At 38.9% G+C, this 23324-nt stretch overlaps 2 protein-coding genes and 1 pseudogene across 2 annotated transcripts; all 3 read right to left on the bottom strand.

Moving 5' to 3' along the window:
- Nucleotides 1-286: 286 nt before the first annotated feature.
- On the bottom strand, nt 287-10947 carry kat8 (K(lysine) acetyltransferase 8). Its single transcript, XM_062438186.1, has 11 exons — nt 10550-10947; nt 8176-8250; nt 6798-6976; nt 5817-5870; nt 5483-5647; nt 4065-4154; nt 3167-3307; nt 2136-2229; nt 1744-1894; nt 1378-1532; nt 287-517 (listed from the first exon to the last, which is right to left on the bottom strand). The coding sequence occupies exons 1-11, from the start codon at nt 10872-10874 to the stop codon at nt 453-455; spliced, it is 1494 nt and encodes a 497-aa protein (XP_062294170.1). The 5' UTR covers nt 10875-10947; the 3' UTR covers nt 287-452.
- Nucleotides 10948-11630: 683 nt separating this feature from the next.
- On the bottom strand, nt 11631-17532 carry rnf25 (ring finger protein 25). The gene is made up of 10 exons (XM_062438187.1): nt 17487-17532; nt 17171-17242; nt 15734-15830; nt 15478-15545; nt 15296-15365; nt 15081-15152; nt 14739-14885; nt 13762-13851; nt 13488-13625; nt 11631-12816 (listed from the first exon to the last, which is right to left on the bottom strand). The coding sequence occupies exons 1-10, from the start codon at nt 17501-17503 to the stop codon at nt 12103-12105; spliced, it is 1485 nt and encodes a 494-aa protein (XP_062294171.1). The 5' UTR covers nt 17504-17532; the 3' UTR covers nt 11631-12102.
- Nucleotides 17533-22319: 4787 nt separating this feature from the next.
- The window catches only part of LOC133999254 (cilia- and flagella-associated protein 251-like), a 1643-nt pseudogene continuing 638 nt past the window's right edge, over nt 22320-23324 (bottom strand).

The following is a 23324-nucleotide window of genomic DNA, read 5'->3' as shown; positions in this document are numbered from 1 at the left end:
CCATAGAACAACCTGTATCTATAGCAACCATAGCACAACCTGTATCTGTGGCAACCATAGAACAACCTGTATCTATAGCAACCATAGCACAACCTGTATCTATAGCAACCACAGAACAACCTGTATCTATAGCAACCATAGAACAATCTGATGGTCAGTCTGTGCATTACATAGCTCAGACAAGTGGTAAAGATTCACCTAAAAGTGAAATGGGGTCAATAGATTTAGTTTTAGAGCAGATATTATGACACAGAGCAGGAATCAGGACACACTTCTTGTTTTTTTTTGTTTTTTAATATATATTTTAAGAAAATACTGACAGATGATACTAACAATTATTTACAGTTTGAGTTTTTATAACAGCAGATTGAGGAGGAGAGTGATATGAACACATGGATGGATTGGTTGACTGAACGTTGGTTGAAGGTTGACAGAAGTGGCGTTGCCGTCTCTCACTTCTTGGACAACTTGGCCTGTTTATTTTTGGGAGGAGCCCACTTCAAACACATCGTGTCCACTGTGGAAAGAGACGAGAGAGAAACGACACGTACAGATGTTAAACGTGTTTGAAGATGAAAAAGAAAACTGAAGAATCCTACAAACAGCTGCAAACAACACAGAGAGAGACCCAGACGTGAGCACAAAGGTTATTATAGTTAACTGAGACAAAGACCTGCAGTGAAAACATTATTTAGTTAACTGAAATTAAAAAAAAAAATTAAACTAAATAAAAACTAAGAAGAACAATTCAAAACTAACTAAAACTAAACTGAATTACAGATTAAATCTGATTTGTTTTGTTGTCGTTTCGTTTCCTCTGTTTTTACTGTTTGACTTTTTCTAATACCTGGAAAACTAAAACTAAAACAAAATAAAGAATAAAATAAAATAAAAACTAAACTAAATAAAAACTAAATAAAAAATTAAATTAAATAAAAAATAAAACTAAATAAAAAATAAACTAAATAATAAAAAATAAAAATAATAAAAAAATAAATTAAACAAATTTAAAAAATTTAAAATTTAAAATTTTTTTAATTAAATAAAAAAATAAAAATAAAAAAATAAACTAAATAATTAAAAAAATAAATTTAATTTAAAAAAATAAATAAATAATAAATAAAAAATTAAATTAAATTAAAACATAAATATATAAAAAGAACCTAAACTAAATAAAAATTGAACTAAAACTAAATAAAATTTGAAAAAAAGACTAAAACTACTTAATCGCTTGTAAACTAAATTTGAAAAAAAAAACTACAAAATGATAATAACCCCGGTGAGCTCAGCGCTGCATAAAAAGAGGAAAAAGGGGACTTAATAAATAAATAAATAAATAAATAAATAAGGGTGCACCAGTTGGCTCTGCTCTCTCACCTGTGATGGGCGGTTTCTTGTACTGGGCGCTCTTCAGATGCTCCTCCACCAGTTTGGGCGTCACACAGATCACATGTTGACCTTTCCAGTACTTCACCATGTTGAGCGACTGCAGCGTGCTGATGATGTCACTCTGCGTGATGCTGGTCATCTGACTGCAGACAGGAAGTGACAGGAGACCAAGTGTTAGAAGAGAAGGAAGGCTGGGAGTGTGATGATGATGATGATGATGTAACGGGTTATCAGAGAGTGTCTCTATTAGAGCAATTAACTTAATCATGATGTCAGTTTGTGTAATTATATAACCGCAGACTACTCACTGTGTATTTGTATTCATTTTGTTTATGTGTAAACAAATAAACCAACCTGAGGTCTTTGATGGACAGCGTCCCTCTGAAGTCTCTCAGGATCTCCAGCAGAACCCAGGACCAGTAGCTTCTGTAGCTCAGCTTCCCCAAATCAGACAAAGGCTTCTCAGGAGACCCGACGGCGCTCTCCAGCTTCGACAGCTCGTAACCTGCACACACACACACACACACACACACTCTGTTAAATCTGTGTGGAATCATGGTTCATTTACCATATAAATAATCCAGGTTTCAGGTTTCTTTCACTCTCACACACTCACACACACTCACACACACTCACACACACACACTCACACTCTCACAGACAGACAGACAGACTCTCTCACACACACACACACACACACATACACACACACACACTCACACACACATACACACACACACACTTACTGAACGCTATGAGGAACTTTCCGTAACCTCTGCGCTGGTACGGCGGCAGCGTGAGAATACACGCTACGTTATTCCCGTCTGGAGATTCTTTCTCCTAAAAAAAAAAAAAAAAGACAAAACCAAAATAAACAGTTAAAGTCATGATTTTAATTAATCTACTGTCTGATTCTGCAGGTTTAAAGCTTGAGGATTAAAACTACAGCATCAATTAACTGCTTAAGGTGCCATGCTGAAATATATGAAACACTACAATCACTATAGAGGCGAGACACATACATGCAGTTCTATTAATGACCAGTAGGAGGCAGTAAGGAGCCACAGAATATCAGGATGTAAACACATGAAGGTTTTAACCCTCCTGTTGTCCCTGAGTCAAGGAAGGAAAGGAGGGAGGAAAGGGAAGAAGGAAGGAAGGAGGGAGGGAGGGAGGGAGGGAGGAAGAAGGAAGGAAAGGAGGATGGAAGGGAGGAAGAAGGAAGGAAAGGAGGGAGGAAGAAGGAAGGAAAGGAAGGAAGGGAGGAAGGAAAGAGGGAAGGAGGAAGAAGGAAGGAAGGTAAGGAGGATTGAAGGGAGGAATAAGGAAGGAAAGGAGGGAGGAAAGAAGGAAAAGAAGGGAAGGAGAAAGGAAAGGAGGGAGGGAAGGTAGGAGGGAGGGAGGGAGAAAGGAAAAGAGGAAGGAAGGAAAGAAGGACAGAGGACAGAAGGAAGGTAGGGGGGAAGGAAGGAAGGAAGAAAAGGGGATGGAGGAAGGAAAGAAGGAAGTAAGGAAAGAGAGAGGAAGGAAAGATGGAGGAAGGAAAGGAAGGAAGGAAGGAATGGAGGAAAGAGAGAGGAAGGAAAGAAAGAGAGATGGAGGGATGGAGGAAGGAAAGGAAGGAAGGGAGGAAGGAAGCAACAGTCAAAACAGATGGGGTCAATATGATACTTGATGAATACTTTAAGCTGCAGAGTCTCTGTAGTTTCATCACTACGAGACACAACAAACATACTACACACGGACAGCTCAGCCCTCGATAACCAACGAGACTTACTTTAGAGAAGTAGCCGACGATGTGCGCTCCGTGTTTGTTGACCTCGGTGAGAATGTAGAAGATAAAAGGCTCCACGTCAAAATACAGCGTCTTGTGGTCCAGAAACAGCTTCGCTAGTAGACAAAGATTCTGACAGTAGATCTGCAGAAAGAGCGACGATCAGTCATGAAATAAAAACCTCTCACAGGACTGACTGTTGTCGGGTCAGTGACTAATAAAGGTTGGTAAGATGATCAATTAAAAGCAGCATCAGGTTTGTTAAAACGTACATTTAGTATTTTTGTTGGTTTTATATCATTTGAAATGACATTTGCACCGAAAGAGAGGAAGAGGAGAAAGAAAGAAAGCAGTCAGGTTCCTGATCTCCATGATTCTCCATGATTCCTTCCTCTTTCCTCCCTTCCTCCTTTCCTCCCTTCCTACCAACTTTCCTTCGTTCTTCCTCCCTTCCTTCATTCTTCCTCCTTTCCTTCATTCTTCCTCCCTTCCTTCCTCTCTCCTTTCCTTCCTTCTTCCTCCCTTCCTTCATTCATTCTTCCTCCATTCCTTCCTTCCTTCCTCACTCCTTTCCTTCCTCCCTCCCTTCTTTCCTACTTCTTCCTCCCTTCCTTCCTTCTTCCTCCCTTCTTCATCCTTTCCTTCATTCTTCCTCCCTCCTTTCCTACTTCTTCCTCCCTTCCTCCCTCCCTCCCTCCCTCCCTTCCTTCCTTCCTTCCTTCCTCATTCCCTTCCTTCCTTCCTCCCTCCTTTACTTCCTTCTGCTGGGTCCACAAAACAAGAATTTGTGCAAGTTATTCATACGTTTATTTTCACATTTTAACCCTTTAAATTTAAACTAATCCTCCATTATTTAACCCTGTTATTTAACCATTAAACATCTTGCAGGGTATTTTCTCACCTTGTGATCTCGACCGTCTACTTCATACACGGAGATGTTGCTTCTTCTGTAGATCTCTTTTCCTGGAGGCTGCTTCCACTGACAGTGCGACTGGAGAGACAAAGGGTCAAACCTCGTAAACTTATAGCTACAAACATAAAAACATCACTTTGTGTTTCACAGCTGGACAATAAAACAGAGTCATTTATAATAATATAGCTGTAGGAGACATGTGTTTGATTTGGGTTGACTGTAATGCTCCTCTTTAACACTGGGGGGCACCGGTTCTTTAAACTCATCAATCTCAGGTGTTGCAGAAAATAAATATTTATTTATTTATTTTCACAGCTGGACAATAAGATATTATATAATAAGATTAATAATATGGTTAAATAGTATTTGGGACTTTTAGTTGCAATGTGAACATAAACACTAGAGTCCTTTGCTTTAAAGTCTTTGATATATAACAATAATAATAATTTCTACGTGAAACTAAACAGTGATGGTTTAACCTCCTGTCGTCCTCCCGGGTCAGATTGACCTCATCTCTTTTGACTGTTCCTTCTTTCCTTCCTTCCTTCTTTCCTTCCTCTTTCTTTAATTTTTCCTTCATTCTTCCCCTCCTTCCCTCTTTCTTTGCTCCCTCCTCCTTACATACTTTTTTCCTCACTTCCTTCCTTCCTTACTCCTTTCCTTCCTTCCTCCCTCCCTCCCTCCCTCCTTACTCCTTTCCTTCCTCCCTCCCTCCTTACTCCTTTCCTTCCTCCCTCCCTCCTTACTTCCTCACTTCCCTCTTCCTTTGCTCCCCCCTTCTTCCATACTTGTTTCCTCACTTCCCTCCCTTTACTCCTTTCCTTCCTTCCTTCCTTCTTACTCCTATCCTTATTTCCTTCCTTCCTCCCTCCTTACTCCTTTCCTTCCTTCCTCACTCCCTCCTTACTCTTTTCCTTCCTCCCTCCCTACTCCTATCCTTCCTTCCTTCTTTCCTCCCTCCTTTCCTTCCTCCCTCCCTACTCCTATCCTTCCTTCCTTCTTTCCTCCCTCCTTTCCTTCCTCCCTCCTTACTCCTTTCCTTCCTTTCTCCCTCCCTCCTTAATCCTATCCTTCCTTCCTCCTTCCCTCCTTACTCCTATCCTTATTTCCTTCCTTCCTCCCTCCTTACTCTTATCCTTCCTTCCTCCCTCCCTCCCTACTCCTTTCCTTCCTTCCTTCCTCCCTCCTTACTCCTATCCTTCCCTCCTGTCCTTCCTTAACCTGAGGACAACAGGAGGGAGTTTTCTACCAAAATAAGTCAATATAAGTAAAAATGGAAGCAAATTGAAGCATTTTTAAGAATCTACAAAGACGTTTCTATCGTGCTACTGGAGAAAAAATAGTTTTAACACAAATCAACATCATGAGAATAGATGAGAAGCTAAAGTCCGCAGACTGTGACTGACCAGGTGATGCCTGAAGGTCTTCTCGTACTTCATGTATTTGAGGCAGTACTCGCAGATCCACAGCTTGGGCTGCTTGCCGTAGTCTTCGGGAAACGGCGAGAAATACCAGGCGTCGATCTCAAAGTTTCCTATCTGGATCTTATCCACGTATTTTACCTTCGTGATCTGATGGGAGAAGAAGTTTATACAAGAGTAAATACATAAACTAATAGAGCCAGGTGGTGCTTTATATCAACACACACACACACACACACATACACACACACACACACACACACACACACACACACACACACACACACACACACACACACACACACACACACACACGTACCGCCTCATGCTCCTTCTCCAGTGCCGCTGTTGTTGGGTCCATCTCTGCATACGTCTGCAGATAAATAAATAAAAATCCATAAAATAAACACAGCACAGAACTACTGAGAGGAAGAGGAGAAAGAAAGAAAGGAGGAAGAGAAAGAAAGAGGAGGAAGAGGAGAAAGGAAGGAGGAAGAAGAGAAAGAGGAGGAAGAGGAGAAAGAAAGGAGGAAGAAGAGAAAGAAAGAAAGAAAGAACAAGAAGTAGGAGAAGAAAGATAGAAAGAAAGAGGAGGAAGAGGAGGAAGAAAGAAAGAACAAGAAGTAGGAGAAGAAAGATAGAAAGGAAGAGGAGGAAGAGGAGAAAGAAAGGGGAGGAAGAAAGAAAGAAAGAAAGAACAAGAAGTAGGAGAAGAAAAAGACAAAGGAAGAAAGGAGGAAGAGGAGAAAGAAAGAAAGAAAGAAAGAGGAGGAAGAGGAGAAAGAAAGAGGAGGAAGAAGAAAAAGAAAGAACAAGAAGTAGGAGAATAAAGATAGAAAGAAAGAGGAGGAAGAGGAGAAAAAAAGAAAGGAGGAAGAGGAGAAAGAAAGAAAGAAAGAAAGAAAGAGGAGGAAGAAAGAAAGGAGGAAGAGGAGGAGAAAGAAAGAAAGAAAGAGGAGGAAGAGGAGGAATAGGAGAAAGAAAGAAAGGAGGAAGAGGAGAAAGAAAGAAAGGAGGAAGAGGAGGAGAAAGAAAGAAAGAAAGAAAGAGGAGGAAGAGGAGGAAGAAAGAAAGGAGGAAGAGGAGAAAGAAAGAAACAAAGAACAAGAAGTAGGAGAAGAAAGATAGAAAGGAAGAAAGGAGGAAGAGAAAGAAAGAAAGAAAGAAATTTACTGTTTTTAAGCAAGTTGAATTATTTGGTACAACGTTTCTATGGTTACACCACTTAGAGTTAAAAACAGTAAACACTAAATAATAAAAGAGAGTTATAGATTAGACAGATCAAAGATGGCGTCTCCACCTTCTGCACGTGGTTGATCTCATCGTGTTTGCGCTTCTGGTTTCGAGTGATCTTTCTCTCCGGCTGTTCGCCCAAGTCTCCGACGCCGCCGATCTCCGTGCTCTTCCTCACCGCGTCCTTCACCGTCTTGGTAAGCGCCAGGCGAGCCTTGCCGACCCACTCGTCCAGACGTCTGTTGACTGAGGGACAAAGAAGACGGAGATGAAGGAGATATGAAAGTACAGCAGAGACGACGGAGAAGAATCATATCAACAAGTGAAACCAAACACAGGTGAAGTACTTACAGGAGGAGAAAGAAAGAAAGAAAGAAAGAAAGAAAGAGGAGGAAGAGGAGAAAGAAAGAGGAGGAAGAGGAGAAAGAAAGAGGAGGAAGAAAGAAAGAAAGAAAGAAAGAAAGAAAGAAAGAAAGAAAGAGGAGGAAGAGGAGAAAGAAAGGGGAGGAAGAGGAGAAAGAAAGAGGAGGAAGAAAGAAAGAAAGAAAGAAAGAAAGAAAGAGGAGGAAGAGGAGAAAGAAAGAGGAGGAAGAAAGAAAGAAAGAAAGAAAGAAAGAGGAGGAAGAGGAGAAAGAAAGAAAGAAAGAAAGAGGAGGAAGAGGAGGAAGAAAGAAAGAAAGAAAGAAAGAAAGAGGAGGAAGAGGAGAAAGAAAGAAAGAAAGAGGAGGAGGAAGAGGAGAAAGAAAGAGGAGGAAGAAAGAAAGAAAGAAAGAACAAAAAGTAGGAGAAGAAAGATAGAAAGGAAGAAAGGAGGAAGAGGAGAAAGAAAGAAAGGAGGAAGAAGAGAAAGAAAGAAAGAACAAGAAGTAGGAGAAGAAAGATAGAAAGGAAGAAAGGAGGAAAAGGAAAAAGAGGAGGAAGAGGAGAAAGAAAGAAAGGAGGAAGAGGAGAAAGAAAGAGGAGGAAGAAAGAAAGAAAGAAAGAACAAAAAGTAGGAGAAGAAAGATAGAAAGGAAGAAAGGAGGAAGAGGAGAAAGAAAGAAAGGAGGAAGAAGAGAAAGAAAGAAAGAACAAGAAGTAGGAGAAGAAAGATAGAAAGGAAGAAAGGAGGAAAAGGAAAAAGAGGAGGAAGAGGAGAAAGAAAGAAAGGAGGAAGAGGAGAAAGAAAGAGGAGGAAGAAAGAAAGAACAAGAAGTAGGAGAAGAAAGATAGAAAGGAAGAAAGGAGGAAGAGGAGAAAGAAAGAGGAAGAGGAGAAAGAAAGAACAAGAAGTAGGAGAAGAAACATAGAAAGGAAGAAAGGAGGAAGGGGAGAAAGAAAGGAGGAAGAGGAGAAAGAAAGAAAGAAAGACGGAAGACGGAGATGAAGGACATATGAAAGTACAGCAGAGACGACGGAGAAGAATCATATCAACAAGTGAAACCAAACACAGGTGAAGTACTTACATCCAACATAATGAACATAAAACTCTTCTCTGCCCTCCTGCTCGTTGAGCCGCGACTGAATAACTTCTGCTGTATCTGTAGAAGAGAACGACATCCATCAGCCTTTAATATGCATCATTCTTTTGTGGGTTACACCATTTGACATTTTCAGGAGCATTAAAAAAAAAGGTTAAAACTGGTTCAAATGTTATAAAACCAACAAAGATCATCTTGCCAATTTTTTTCCACTTTAAAATCTGTAATAAGAAAAACAAATTCAGGTTTTATTACTTCTGTACATAATATTACCTTTAAAACCAGGAAAAAGACACTTCTGCTATATCACAATATCACGAGATCCAAAAATCTAAGACGATATATAGCCTCATATCACGATATTACGATATAATATCAATATATTGCCCAGCCCAGCTGTCTATCCTGTTGTTTACACTGTTATGTGTTTATGATAAACGCCAAATTTTTTCTAAAAATTACAGTTCGATATTGTAGGGATGACTCTCGCTGCTTTCAATGAGATGTTTTGATAAATAATCATCAGTAAAGTGGATATAATGACAAAGTGAGTAAAAGGTAAATAATATAACAGCAAGAACAGTCTGGTAAGTTCAGAAAATTACATAATTATACTGTAATTCATCCTTTAAAACCAGGAAAAGACAACACTTACGTCACGATATATAGACTCATATCACGATATATCGATATAATATCAATATATTGCCCAGTCCTACTGTCTATCCTGTTGTTTACACTGTTATGTATAAAGCCCCAATGATTATTTATGCTTTAAAATATGGTTAAATTACTCAAACGTTAACTCCACTTTTAATAAAATCAATTTAGCGTAAGGCCGGGCGATATAGATAAAATAAAATATCACGATATATTTGACTAAATACCTCGATATCGATATATTCCCTCAATGAAATTTTGATAAATAATCATCAGTAATGTGGATATAATGACAAAGTCAGTAAAAGGTAAATAATATAACAGCAAGAACAGTCTGGTAAGTTCAGAAAATTACATTATTTTACTGTAATTCATCCTTTAAAACCAGGAAAAGACAACACTTACTTCACGATATCCAAATTCTAAGACGATATAAGGCCTCATATCACGATATATCGATATAATATCAATATATTGCCCAGTCCTACTGTCTATCCTGTTGTTTACACTGTTATGTATAAAGCCCCAATGATTATTTATGCTTTAAAATATAGTTAAATTACTCAAACGTTAACTCCACTTTTAATAAAATCAATTTAGCGTAAGGCCGGGCGATATAGATAAAATAAAATATCACGATATATTTGACTAAATACCTCGATATCGATATAGCAACAATATTGTAGCTTTCACAAAATATTTACACAATGACATTTTGATAAATAATCATCAGTAATGTGGATATAATGACAAAGTGAGTAAAAGGTAAATAATATAACAGCAAGAACAGTCTGGTAAGTTACATAATTTTACTGTAATTCAGCCTTTAAAACCAGGAAAAAGACAAAACTCCAAATATACTTAATGTTATTCGGTTAATAAAACGTTGCTCAATACGTGTTGAGCCAATGCTGTAATTCGGCAATCCTATAATCCTCCAAACTGCAACTTTAGCCTAATTTATCCCAGTAAAACATCAACTTTTAGGACTGTTTATCCTGTTGTTTACACTGTTATGTGTTTACGTTAGGACTGGGCGATGTGGACAAAATCAAATATCACGATATATTTGACCAAATCCCTCAATATCGATATCGCCACGATAATGTAGAGTTGACAAAATATTTACACAATGCGATTTTTGATAAATAATTATCAGTAATGTGGATTTAATAATGATAATAATACATTTTATTAATAAAGCACTTTACATTTCCAAAACAAAATTCAAAGTGCTACAAGACAAACAAAACAAAAACATCAGAAAATAAATCTATCTATTAAAAATAAATGTTTTAAGTCCCTTAAGTTCAGAAAATTACATCATTTTACTGTAATGCAGCCTTTAAAACCAGGAAAATACACTTATGCCGTATCACGATATACAAAATCTAAGACGATATAAGGTCTCATATCACGATATTACGATATAATATCAATATATTGCCCAGTCCTACTGTCTATCCTGTTGTTTACACTGTTATGTGTTCATGATAAACGCAGAATATACTATAAAGCCGTAATTATTATATAGTTAAATTACTCAAAACGTTACCGCCACTTTTAATACAAAATCAATTAAGCGTAAATTTTTAATGTAGTTTGTTGTAAAGTGAAACCTCCCAAAACAAAGCAGATATTAAGTAAAACTAACAAAAACACGCAGTAGAAAATGTTTTAAACTGAGACTTAAACTCACGCCATGTTTTATCGGCTCGTTGACATAAATACGTCTCTCCGATTTCCACCGACACGTCCTGCTCCCTGCCGCAGCCGAGCACCCCTCCTCTATCCGGGATGTGATGACTACTACAGCCCCCGGCTTCTCGGGCCTCGTCGTCCTCCGCGCCGCTGCCGTTAGAGGAGCACGCAGCCCGGATACTTCCCTCCGCGTCTCCCCGCTCTCCTTCCAAATGACCCGACTCCATGTCTACGTCCATCCCGGTGTCGGAGCTGTTGCTGTTGTTGCTATTGCTGTTGCTATTGTTGTTGTAGGTCTTGTGAAACTCGGTCCCGCCAGTCATGGTCTCACTGCTTTTGAAAAAATAAAGGAGGCACAACAACTGCGACCCTGCGCAGATTACAGCGAGGAAGCAGCAGGACAACAAACTGCCAAAATGGCGTCGATGGTGCGTTCAGGTTCCGCCTCTACGGCAGGAAGGACTACATATCCCATGAGGCTTAGCGCAAGGAGCATTGTTGTTATGGTTATAGCTGTAGTCATTTTATATTTTTTAATTATTTTATTCTATTATTAATTATTTTATTTTATTATTGTGGTTATATCTTTAGTCTTTTTATATTTGTAATTATTTTATTTTATTATTAATTATTTCTATTTTTAATTATTTCATTATTAATTATTTTATATTTGTTATGTTATATAAGTAGTCATTCTATTTTTAATTATTTTATTACTGTTATGGTTATATCTTTAGTCCTTTTCTATTTTTAATCCTTATGTCTTATTTTATAATATATTTTTAAAAATTATAAATGTTTTACATTAGTCTATTTAGTTATACAATTTTATAATTTATTTTTAATTGTATTTGCTTGTTACTGACTAAATAAATAAATATATACTATGTAAATCCCAGGAACATTACACATGTGTGTGTATGTATATGTATATATATATATTTTTTTTTTTTCTGCACATTGCACATTTATTTCTGTGTGTGTGTGTGTAAATATATATATATATATATAGTTATATAAATTCTGTCTTCTAATGTTTTGTCTATCAGTCAAACACACAAATATTCAGTTTACTGTCATGTATTAAAAAGAAAAGCATTAAAATCGTCATATTTGAGAAGTTGAAAACAGCAGATTAGCAACATTTTTGCTTTAAAAAAAAGATCAAGATAGCTGCTCAATTATCTCAACTAATTGAAGAATAGTTGCAGCTCTTTAAATGCTTAAAAATAAAATACAATGATATATAACACAACTAACCTGAGCTTTGAATGAAACTCGTGACAAAAACTACAGGAGGCACAAACACACTGAGACTCTGACATCCAGAGACATTTTAATTTGCAGTTCTTTCAAGTCATATCGCGGAGTCACAACGGAAAACATCAACCATCTGTAACTGTAGTGTGTGTGCGTGAGAATGTGAGTCAGAGACGAACGGGACGACGGGACGCTGCAGCGAACGTCACTTCTGCTGCAGGGCTGTAATCTATGCAAACTCATGACGGAGGCGCACGTAGCTTTGTTCATCGGCCCTCCTGTCGCCCTTTGTCATAGCACCTCCTCTCTGCCCCTGTCTCTCTCCATCGCCCTCTGCTGGTAGCCTCTGACCCCGTGACCCCGCCGATGCCCGCCTCCTCTGCCGCACAGGTTCCCTCCGCCACCGCCTCCCCCTCCACCTCCACCTCCACCTCCGCCCCTGCTTCTCGAATCCCGGCCGTCCCAGTGGTAGCGAGCCGGTCCGGGGGCGGAGGCGTGCTGGGCGGACCGCTGATGCCCCCCCCACCTCCTCCTCCCACGGTGGCTGCGACCCCCCGCCGCCGCGGAGTCTGCTGCGTCTTTAAAGCTTTCGGTTTCCAGACCCGGTTCATCTGCGGAAACCTGCGTCTCTTGTTGTGCGTCTCTTTGCATCTGTTGCCCGTGGTTACCCTGAGGTTTGGCTTTCATTGGTCCGTCGGAGCAGCTTGACGTCAGAGAGAGTTTGTCCAGGTGCTCTGTGATCGGCGTGGCTCTCTCTCTCTCCTGGTGCGGCCTCTCTCTCTCCTGATGCGGCCTCCCTCTCTCCTGGTGCGGCCTGAACCTGCCCCCCCTCCTCGGCCCCCTCCTCTGGCCCCCCCCGCCTCTGCAGTGGGACAGACCGGGAACGAGCTGCTCCCCTCGGACGCCGGCTTCGTCGGAGGAGACGTTTGAGGCGGACGGCGCCTGCTGGGGGGGAACGGGGGGGACGTCTCCCTCCAGGTTTCCGTTTTCAGAAGAAGAGGGAGCCTGTGGACGTTACGTTAGTTAAAAACAGCGTTAATAAAGCAGCTCTGAGTCGTCATTTCATACGTTTTTTTTCTCTAAACTAGGCCCAACATTGTTTTTACGACTAATGAGTTTAAACTAATTTTAATGTTTGTTTTTTTTTTAATCCTTTTCTTTATGTCGTCACTTGTTCTGTCTTATATTAGAGGATTATGGTAAAAATGTCTAAGTGGTGTAACCACTTACCAAACCAAAAACTTTGTACCAAATAATTCAACTTGCTTAAAAACAGTAAATAGTCAATAAAACACCATATCAACTAGTTTGGCATGATCTTACATTATCTACTTAAATACACTGTAGGTGATAAAATATGTAATATTTATCATTCTTTTGTGGTTACACCATTTGACATTTTCAGGAGCATTCAGTCTTACTTTTGGTAAAAAATGGTGCAAATGTCATTTCAAATGATATAAAACCAACAAAAATACTAAATGTACATTTTAACAAACCTGATGCTGCTTTTAAATCTAGTTTAACTGATTTATGAATTGATCATCTTGCTGAACCACAGATCATTTAATGTTTATAATAAAAAATTAGACGAACATTAGAATTCGGCAGCAGAGAAAAAAAAACAAAACAAACACTTGAATTGATTATTTCTATATTGATTGATTCTTTCTTACCTCGTTGATATGAATTAAAAATCGATTTGATTCCACCTCCGGGTCGATGATCCCGCCTCGACACCGCTGTCTCTCCAGAAGCTTCTGAAGTTCGAACCACTTGCGTTGAAAATCTGAGCTGATCGCTGCTTCGTCCAGCTGAGAAAAAAACAAAACAAAACCCCCACAGAGTCTGTTAATGTTTTATGGGTTCTTGAACGTGTGGAGCAGCTGGAGGCGGACCTGGAGGCGGACCTGGAGGCGCTCTGTCCTGCACGTTAGACGCCGGTCTTACCTCGGGCAGCTGCGGCACAGGAGAGGACAGAAGCTGATCCACGTCGTAGCTCAGCGGCTCTCTGCACACCGGACACACCACAGTCAGCTCCTGTTAGACCAGACTCAGGATTTTAATGGGTTCATACAGAAATACTTAACATTTTAAACACTGATTTACCATTATACTCATTATACTCATTATATTATATTATAGGAGCGTCGCAAAATGGCTCTACAACGCCACCTAGGCAAATTTTAAAAATTGAGCCCCTCGATCCAGATTGACGTAGACGAACGAAATTTAGTACACATATATATCATGTAAACACACACAAAAAAGCCTCTTGGACCCATACCCTAACTCCAACAGGAAGTCGTCCGTTTTGATTCAAATTTCCGTTTTTTTTGTGTCATTTTCGCAATTTCCACGCATCGCACTTTAACGAACTCCTCCTGGAGATTTAATCCGACAAACTTTAAATTCACTAAAAATCATCCTCAGACATTGGAGATGAAGAAGATCTTTTTTCCTACGTTATACCTGGTTGCCGTGGCGATGCGGGGAATGACGATGTTTCGCCGTAAAACGCCATAGAACTGCTGGTCAAATGGCGCCACTGCACCGCTACAAAATGATAAAAAATTGAGCCCCTCGCTCCAGATTGATGTAGACCAACGAAATTTGGTTCACATATATATCATGTAAAGACGCACAAAAAAGCCTCTTGGACCCATACCCTAACTCCAAGAGCATGTCGGCCATTTTAATTCAAATTTTTAATTTTGGTGCCGTTTGTTGCCATTTCAACGCCTCGTATTTTAATGAATTCCTCCTACAAATTTAACCTGACTGACTTTATATTCAGTCTGGGTCATCTTCAGACGGGGCTGTTCTCTGTTTCAGGGCGGGGCAGGGTAGCGGGATCCCGTTCAAAAACATAAATAAACATAAACGAAACCGATTCAAGTGTTTAAAAACAGCCTCTGATATCTCACCTGTCGGTCGTCTCTCTCCCGTGTCTTGTCCTCCTCTAACTCCTTCTCCCTCTGGCGGAGCTCCCTCTCCGAGTGCCTGACGTAGCGGCCGAGGCAGTGGGAGTGGAAGTAGTGGTAGCAGCTCGTCTTGGTGAACGTTTCTCCCTCCTGAAAACACACACGACACACAGAAGCCGATCACAGATACAGATTTTTTTTACACATTATTGCTGTTTAAAGCAGAATTAGTAGATTTGTGTTGGCCACTAGGGGGCAGCAGAGGAAGCTTTAATCACAACACTTACACATTATACACATATATCTCGGTCTGGCGCTATAAAACACTCAGACTCAGCAGCTCACCTTAAACCCGTAGAGGCAAATGACACAGTTTCCATGAGGAATATTACTTTCAGTCAGGATTTCTTTTGCTTTCTGTGGAAGAGAAAAAGAAAAAGGACAGTCAGAAATATCCTTAAATGATCCTTCTTTGTAAATGTTGTGTTTTGTATGTATTTAATTGAGTTTTATGTATTAAAATAAAACTGTAAATGTAAATAAATGATATCGACATGAACCTCAATGAGCTGATATAACACTGGTGAACCGAGAGAGGACTGAGCCTCCAGCTGCAGACATTTCTGCACACTGAGACAAAGACAAAGGAGACATTTTACATTCAGTATTAAAAGCAGAGTGTTGTGATATTTATTTATAAAACTAAGACGCATGAGGGAAGCGAGTCAGATCGGTTCATTACCTGCTGAGCTTGTCGTCAGAAAGCCCCCGCGGGTTATGGATGGAGATGGCCGGAGAAGACGACGGATACTGAGGAAAGATAACTATTATGAGTCATGGAATAAAACTGATGATTCATTCATTTATAAAATAAACCACAATGTGACGTGTTTATCTTTCTGTCCGTAGGATAATACTTTATAAAGTCGTGTTTCTGTCATTTTTTTAACCAGAGGTTGAGAAACTGAAGACGAGGCCGAGAGATAAAAGAGTCGCACCTGCTGATCGAGGGTCAAAGTCAGCGTGAGTCGGACGAACTGGGACACAGAGTCCTCCCCTGTGGAGGGATACAGGACCAGGCTCACCTCCCAACCTCTGGAGGACACAACACACCAGCAGTATTATGAGCGATGTAGTATGCAGTATTACAGTAAAAGTACTGCAGTATTATGAGTGATGTAGTATGCAGTATTACAGTAAAAGTACTGCAGTATTATGAGTGATGTAGTATGCAGTATTACAGTAAAAGTACTGCAGTATTATAGTGATGTAGTATGCAGTATTACAGTAAAAGTACTGCAGTATTATGAGTGATGTAGTATGCAGTATTACAGTAAAAGTACTGCAGTATTATGAGCGATGTAGTATGCAGTATTACAGTAAAAGTACTGCAGTATTATAGTGATGTAGTATGCAGTATTACAGTAAAGTAGTGGTTTGGTCCTCTGACTGATATATTATTATTATGACATCATTAGATTATTAATAGTGAAGCATCAGTGTTAGAGCAGCATGTTACTGTTGTAGCTGCTGGAGGTGGAGCTAGTTTACACTACTTTATATACAGTTAGCTAGTTTAGTCCAGTGGTTCCCAACCTAGGGGTGGGGCCCCTCCAAAGGGTCAGGAGATAAATGTGAAGGGTGGTGAGATGATTAATGGGAGAGGAAAAAAGAACAAACTAAGTTCTGATACACAAATGTGTTTTCAGTTGTTGGACTTTTTCTCTAATCTTTGATTTTTGCTGAAATATTGGATCATTTGAACATTTATTGAAATGAAAGCATGTGAGAAGTTTAGAGGGAAACATCTCTATTTGGTGGAGCTGTTAACAACTCATAGACATCTGAAATGTGAGCCGACTACACACTGCTGTCTGGTTTCATCTTTAACAATGTGTTGTATTTATAAAGCTTGTTATATTATCCATTGTGTCAAATCTGCATCTGAAAAGTAACTAAAGCTGTTAAATAAATGTAGTGGAGTAGAAAGTACAATATTTCCCTCTGAGATGTAGAAAGTAGCATCACATGGAAATACTACAGTAAAGTACAAGTACCTCAAACTGTACTACAGTAAAGTACAAGTACCTCAAACTGTACTACAGTAGAGTACAAGTACCTCAAACTGTACTACAGTAAAGTACAAGTACCTCAAACTGTACTGCAGTAAAGTACAAGTACCTCTAACTGTACTACAGTAAAGTACAAGTACCTCAAACTGTACTGCAGTAAAGTACAAGTACCTCTAACTGTACTACAGTAGAGTACTTGAGTAAATGTACTTATTTATTTTCCACCACTTTAGATTGGTGGTTTAGATGACGTCACAAACATTAATCTTTAGTCTGTTTAACTCTATAAAAAACATGATTTAAAGCTAATGAAGCTAATGAAGCTAATGAAGCTAATGAAGCTAAACCCCCCCCCCCCCTCACCTGTCCTCCCTCCTCGTGACCAGCAGCTCATCCAGGTAGATTGACTGCAGCACCTCGATCTCACACAGCACACTGCGGAGGAATAACACATTAAAACATTAAAACATTAAAACATTAAAACATTTAGTGAATATAAACACACCATGCTAACGTTAGCTCCTGTTAGCTCCTGTGCTGTTGTGATGCTAGTTAGCTTCATCACAGCTGAGACATTCTGCTCATATCTAACTCAGAGCTCAGTGAGAGTCCGTGTGGTTGTTATCTGAAGCTGTCATTCACATCTAACAGCATGAAATCACACAGAGATCAAACTCACTCGCTTTCTGCTGCCATGATGTTGTTTCTGAGAGATGCTGCTTCTGCTTCTTCGGTGGTGTTTTGTTGGCAGTTGAGATGCGCGCTCCTGCCACCAGCCGGACGGGAGCGCGCTACACTTAATAACAGAACTGTCAAACGATTTATTTATTTTTTTAAATCGCGATTAATCATATTTGTTTTTATCGCATGTTTAAAATTATATTATTTTGCATTTCACATCAGTTTTTAGTCCTTATTAACAATATAAAGCAATTCTTACATGAATGTAAAGAATGTTACTTTATGAACTTTGACCTTTAGACTTATTTACAATCAAAATAAATGCAATGTCTACTTCAAAGTGCTTATTCTGTGAAATACATTTTATTTCTGGAAGGATTACAGAAGTGCACAAAACGTACAGCACATTTCAATAAAATGCAGTTGTTTTTGTCCATTTAAACATTTTATTTTATTTTTATTATAAACATTAAATGGTCTAAAGATCAGAAACAAATAAGTGTTGGTAAGATGATCAATTCAAAAATATGTTAAACTAGTTTTAAAAGCAGAATCAGGTTTGTTAAAATGTACATTTAGTATTTTTGTTGGTTTTATATAATATGAAATGACATTTGCACCATTTTTTTACCAAAAGTAAGACTGAATGCTCCTGAAAATGTCAAATGGTGTAACCACAAAAGAATGATAAATATTACATATTTTATCCACCTGTATTTAAGTGCACTTATACTAATAATTACTTCATTTAAAAAAATATCAAATGAAAATAAAAATGTTTGGAGTATTTCTACATTTACATTTTAAAGCATTTTGTCAATACTGAGCAGGACGTATCCTAAAAACAACCATTTAAAAAACTAATTGTGTCAAAAATGATGTAAAATTTGTTTAAAAACTAAACATAGTGTTGTATTGCAAAAGTAAAAATTTAAACTAAATCTCATGCACACATAAAAACACCACTGACTCCTGTATATATATTATATTAACCGTTGGGGGCGGAAGTGAGCTCTACAACCGGAAACGCCTCATTAGCAGCAGCAGAAGAAGAAGAAGTAAACCCGCCTTAAACAAGAAAGGAGCATATAAGGTTATTTTAACACATTTATACCTAAAAGATTCAACAAATATGGTAACAAACTCCTCTTTCACACCTATAAAACCTTTATGAGACTCAATGCAGGCTCTCTTATAGATGTTTTTAACCTTTAAACAGCCGAAAGTTGACACATGCTAGTTCTGTAGTTTAGTAAACAAACCTTTTAGCAGAAGATGGAGGAATCTGCCATGGAGTCGGACTCAGTGGAGATGTCTGCAGAGATCAGTGCATCCAGACTGGCTGAGGTTTGGGACACAGTGACTGCAGCTCTGGTGAGTGTGTTTTAATAACTGGATACCTGCAGGTTTAATGCACACACATAGCTGCAGCGTGCAACCAAACTCCATTAAAATATGTCATAATTTAATGTTTTCATGCTTGTTGTGATGTTTAAACATGATGATGGGTTATTAAAGTGTGTTAATTAATCAGATGTGCTATTCGGCGTAATTCGGCTCACTTATAATAAGCTTTTCCTATATTTTTTGGTGTTCCTGCTTGTCATTAAGGCTTCATTAATATGTGTATTTATCAATATAGAAAGCTGAAGTTTCCTCTTTTTTAATTATAGAATTGCATCAAATATTTTACATAAATCTACAGTTAAAAATAAAGAAAAAACAACAATATAAAGGCTCATTTAAATCTCATAAATCTATATATTATATGACTGTTTTGTTATTATTGGCAGATGTGTCAGTAATAAATAAAGTTTAGTAAGATGATCAGTTAGAAAAATATGTTGAAAAAAATAGATTTAAAAGCAGCATCAGGTTTGTTAAAATGTACTTTTAGTATTTTTGTTGGTTTTATATAATTTGAAATGACATTTGCACCATTTTTACCAAAAGTAAGACTGAATGCTCCTGAAAATGTCAAATGGTGTAACCACAAAAGAATGATACATATTACATATTTTATCCTCCTAGAGAGAAAGAAAGAAAGAAAGAAAGATGTAGGAGAAAAAAAGAAAGAAAGAAAGGTAAAGGAGGAAGAAGAGAAAGAAAGAAAGAAAGAAAGATAAAGGAGAAAGAGGAGAAAGAAAAGAAAAAAGAGAAAGAAAGAAAGAAAGGTAAAGGATAAAGAAAGAAAGAAAGATAAAGAAAGAAAGAAAGAAAGAAAGAAAGAAAAATAACGGAGAAAAAAAGAAAGAAAGAACGGTAAAGGAGAAAGAGGAGAAAGAAAGATAAAGAAAGAAAGAAAGAAAAAGGAGGAAGAAGAGAAAGAAAGAAAGAAAGATAAAGGAGAAAAAAGAAAGAAAGAACGGTAAAGGAGAAAGATAAAGAAAGAAAGAAAGAAAGAAAAAGGAGGAAGAAGATAAAGAAAGATGTAGGAGAAAAAAAGAAAGAAAGAACGGTAAAGGAGAAAGAGGAGAAAGATAAAGAAAGAAAGAAAGAAAGAAAGAAAAAGGAGGAAGAAGAGAAAGAAAGAAAGAAAGAAAGATAAAGGAGAAAGAGGAGAAAGAAAAGAAAAAGAGAGAAAAAAGAGAGAGAGAAAGAAAAATAACAGAGGATGAAGAGAAGAAAGAAAGAAAGAAAAGAAAAATAAAGGAGGAAGAAGATAAAGAAAGAAAGATAAAGAAAGAAAGAAAGAAAGAAAGGTAAAGGAGAAAGAAAGAAAAAAAAGAAGAAGAGAAAGGGAAAAAAAGGAGGAAGAATACAAAGAAAAGATGGAAGAAGAAAAATAACGGAGGAAGAAGAGAAAGAAAGAAAGATTAAGGAGAAAGAAAGAAAGAAAAAGGAGGAAGAATAGAAAGAAAGGAAAGAAAGAAAGAAAGAAAGAGAAGAGAGGTGTAACCACAGTAGAATGATGGATATTACATATTTTATCACCTACAGTTTAATTTAAGTGACTTCATTTAAAAAAAAAACTTCAAATGAAAAGAAATATTTCTACACGTAACTTTAATGTAAAATTAGTATTTTTAAAGGATCATTGCAAAAAAGTGTGTTTATATTCTTCATATTTTATATATTATAAAAGGTTTGAAGCAATTAATCAAGAGAATAATTGTCTAATATGTTAACTAATATAATAACTAAAAGAGCTGAAAAAAGATTAGTCGATTAATCTATTAGTTGCTAACGGTGATAATTGATAATACGTTTTGTGTCTTTTATTTTTGAAGGAGAAAAAATGTCCAAAATTCTCTGATTCCAGTTTTTTAAATGTGAATATAATCTATCCTTCCTTCCTTCCTTCCTTCCTTCCTTCCTTCCTTCCTTCCTTCCTTCCTTCCTTCCATCAGTCTCCCCTCCTTTTCTTCCATCTATCCTTCCTGTCATGTTTTCCTTCCTTCCTTCCTTCCATCCATCTATCCTTCCTTCCTTCCTTCCTTCCTTCCTTCCTTCCTTCCTTCCATCAGTCTCTCTTCCCTTTCTTCCATCTATCATTCCTTCCTTCCTTCCTTCCTTCCTTCCTTCCTTCCTTCCTTCCTTCCTTCCTTCCTTCCTTCCATCAGTCTCTCTTCCCTTTCTTCCATCTATCCTTCCTTCCTCTCCTTCCTTCCTTCCTTCCTTCCTTCCTTCCTTCCTTCCTTCCTTCCTTCCTTCCTTCCCTCCTGTCTTCTTTTCCTTCCTTTCCTCTTCCATCAGTCTCTCTTCCCTTCCTTCCATCTTTCCTTCCTTCCTGTCATGTTTTCCTTCCTTCCTTCCATCTTTCATTCCTTCCTTCCTTCCTTCCTTCCATCTTTCCTTCCTTCCTTCCTTCTCTTCTCTTTCTTCCATCTATCCTTCCTTCCTCCTTCCCTCTCTTCTCTTCCTTCCTTTCCTCCTTCCATCAGTCTCTCTTCCCTTTCTTCCATCTATCCTTCCTTCCTTCCTTCCTTCCATCCATCTATCCTTCCATCTTTCCTTCCTTCCTTCCTTCCTTCATTCCTTCCATCTTTCCTTCCTTCCTTCCTTCCTTCCATCCATCTATCCTTCCTTCCTTCCTTCCATCAGTCTCTCTTCCCTTTCTTCCATCTATCCTTCCTTCCTTCCTTCCTTCTTTCCTTCCCTCCTCTTCTCTTCCTTCCTTTCCTCCTTCCATCAGTCTCTCTTCCCTTTCTTCCATCTATCCTTCCTTCCTTCCATCCATCTATCCTTCCATCTTTCCTTCCTTCCTTCCTTCCTTCCTTCCTTCCATCTTTCCTTCCTTCCTTCCTTCCATCCATCTATCCTTCCTTCCTTCCTTCCATCAGTCTCTCTTCCCTTTCTTCCATCTATCCTTCCTTCCTTCCTTCCTTCTTTCCTTCCCTCCTCTTCTCTTCCTTCCTTTCCTCCTTCCATCAGTCTCTCTTCCCTTTCTTCCATCTATCCTTCCTTCCTTCCCTTCCTTCCATCCATCTATCCTTCCTTCCTTCCTTCCTTCCATCAGTCTCTCTTCCCTTTCTTCCATCTATCCTTCCTTCCTTCTTTCCTTCCCTCCTCTTCTCTTCCTTCCTTTCCTCCTTCCATCAGTCTCTCTTCCCTTTCTTTCCATCTATCCTTCCTTCCTTCCATCCATCTATCCTTCCATCTTTCCTTCCTTCCTTCCTTCCTTCCATCTTTCCTTCCTTCCTTCCTTCCATCCATCTATCCTTCCTTCCTTCCTTCCCATCAGTCTCTCTTCCTTTCTTTCCATCTATCCTTCCTTCCTTCCTTCCTTCCTTCCTTCCTTCCTTCTTTCCTTCCCTCCTCTTCTCTTTCTTCCTTTCCTCCTTCCATCAGTCTCTCTTCCCTTTCTTCCATCTATCCTTCCTTCCTTCCTTCCTTCCTTCTTTCCTTCCCTCCTCTTCTCTTCCTTCCTTTCTCCCTCCTTCCTTTCCTCTTCCATCTCTCTTCCCTTTCTTCCATCTATCCTTCATTCCTTCCTTCCTTCCTTCTTTCCTTCCTTCCTTCCTTCCTTCCTCCTCTTCTCTTCCTTCCTTTCCTCCTTCCATCAGTCTCTCTTCCCTTTCTTCCATCCTTCCTTCCTTCCTTCCTTCCTTCCTTCCTTCCCTCCTCTTCTCTCCTTCCTTCCTTTCCTCCTTCCATCAGTCTCTCTTCCCTTTCTTCCATCTATCCTTCCTTCCTTCCTTCCTTCCATCTCTTCCTTCCTTCCCTTCCATCCATCTATCCTTCCTTCCTTCCTTCCATCTATCCTTCCTTCCTTCCTTCCATCAGTCTCTCTTCCCTTCCTTCCATCTTTCCATCCTTCCTTCCATCTATCCTTCCTTCCAACATCAGTCTCTCTTCCCTTTCTTCCATTTATCCTTCCTTCCTTCCTCTTTCGTCTCTGTATGACAGTAAACTGAATATTTTTTAACATTTTAAGCAATAATAAACATTTTTTCTGACGTTTTATTGACCAAAAAAGAATCAATTAATCAAGAGAATCGATTTTTTTGAGACTCAGTAAAATCTGGTACTGAGAAAATCTGGTTTTGGAGTCCGAACTGAATCTCAGTCGTTGTGAATTAAACCTTCTGCAGACCAACTTTAAGATCCTGTCAGTCTGAGTTGTATTGTTTCTGCTCGGGTGTTCCCCAGGTGTCTCCCGGCTGCTCGGACTCGGAGCAGAGCCTGTCGGACTCGCTGGCCGTGCTGTGCGATCAGGGTTTGGGTCAGCTGCTGGGCGGCTGGCTGCTGGGAGACTCTGCAGATGCGTCTGTCTTCTTCTGTGGTGCCCGAGTTCTGGTCGGGACTCAAACAGCCGGAGAACGAGCTGGAGGAGCGCGGCCGGCCTGGTTCTGCTCACCACGTCAGGACTCTGCTGGAGCGTCTGGAGCCTTTT

The sequence above is a fragment of the Scomber scombrus genome, chromosome 18, assembly GCF_963691925.1.
Source record: "Scomber scombrus chromosome 18, fScoSco1.1, whole genome shotgun sequence".
Taxonomy (NCBI): Eukaryota; Metazoa; Chordata; class Actinopteri; order Scombriformes; family Scombridae; genus Scomber; species Scomber scombrus.
The sequence above is the reverse complement of the archived record's forward strand: the minus strand, read 5'-3'. Positions and strand labels throughout refer to the sequence as shown.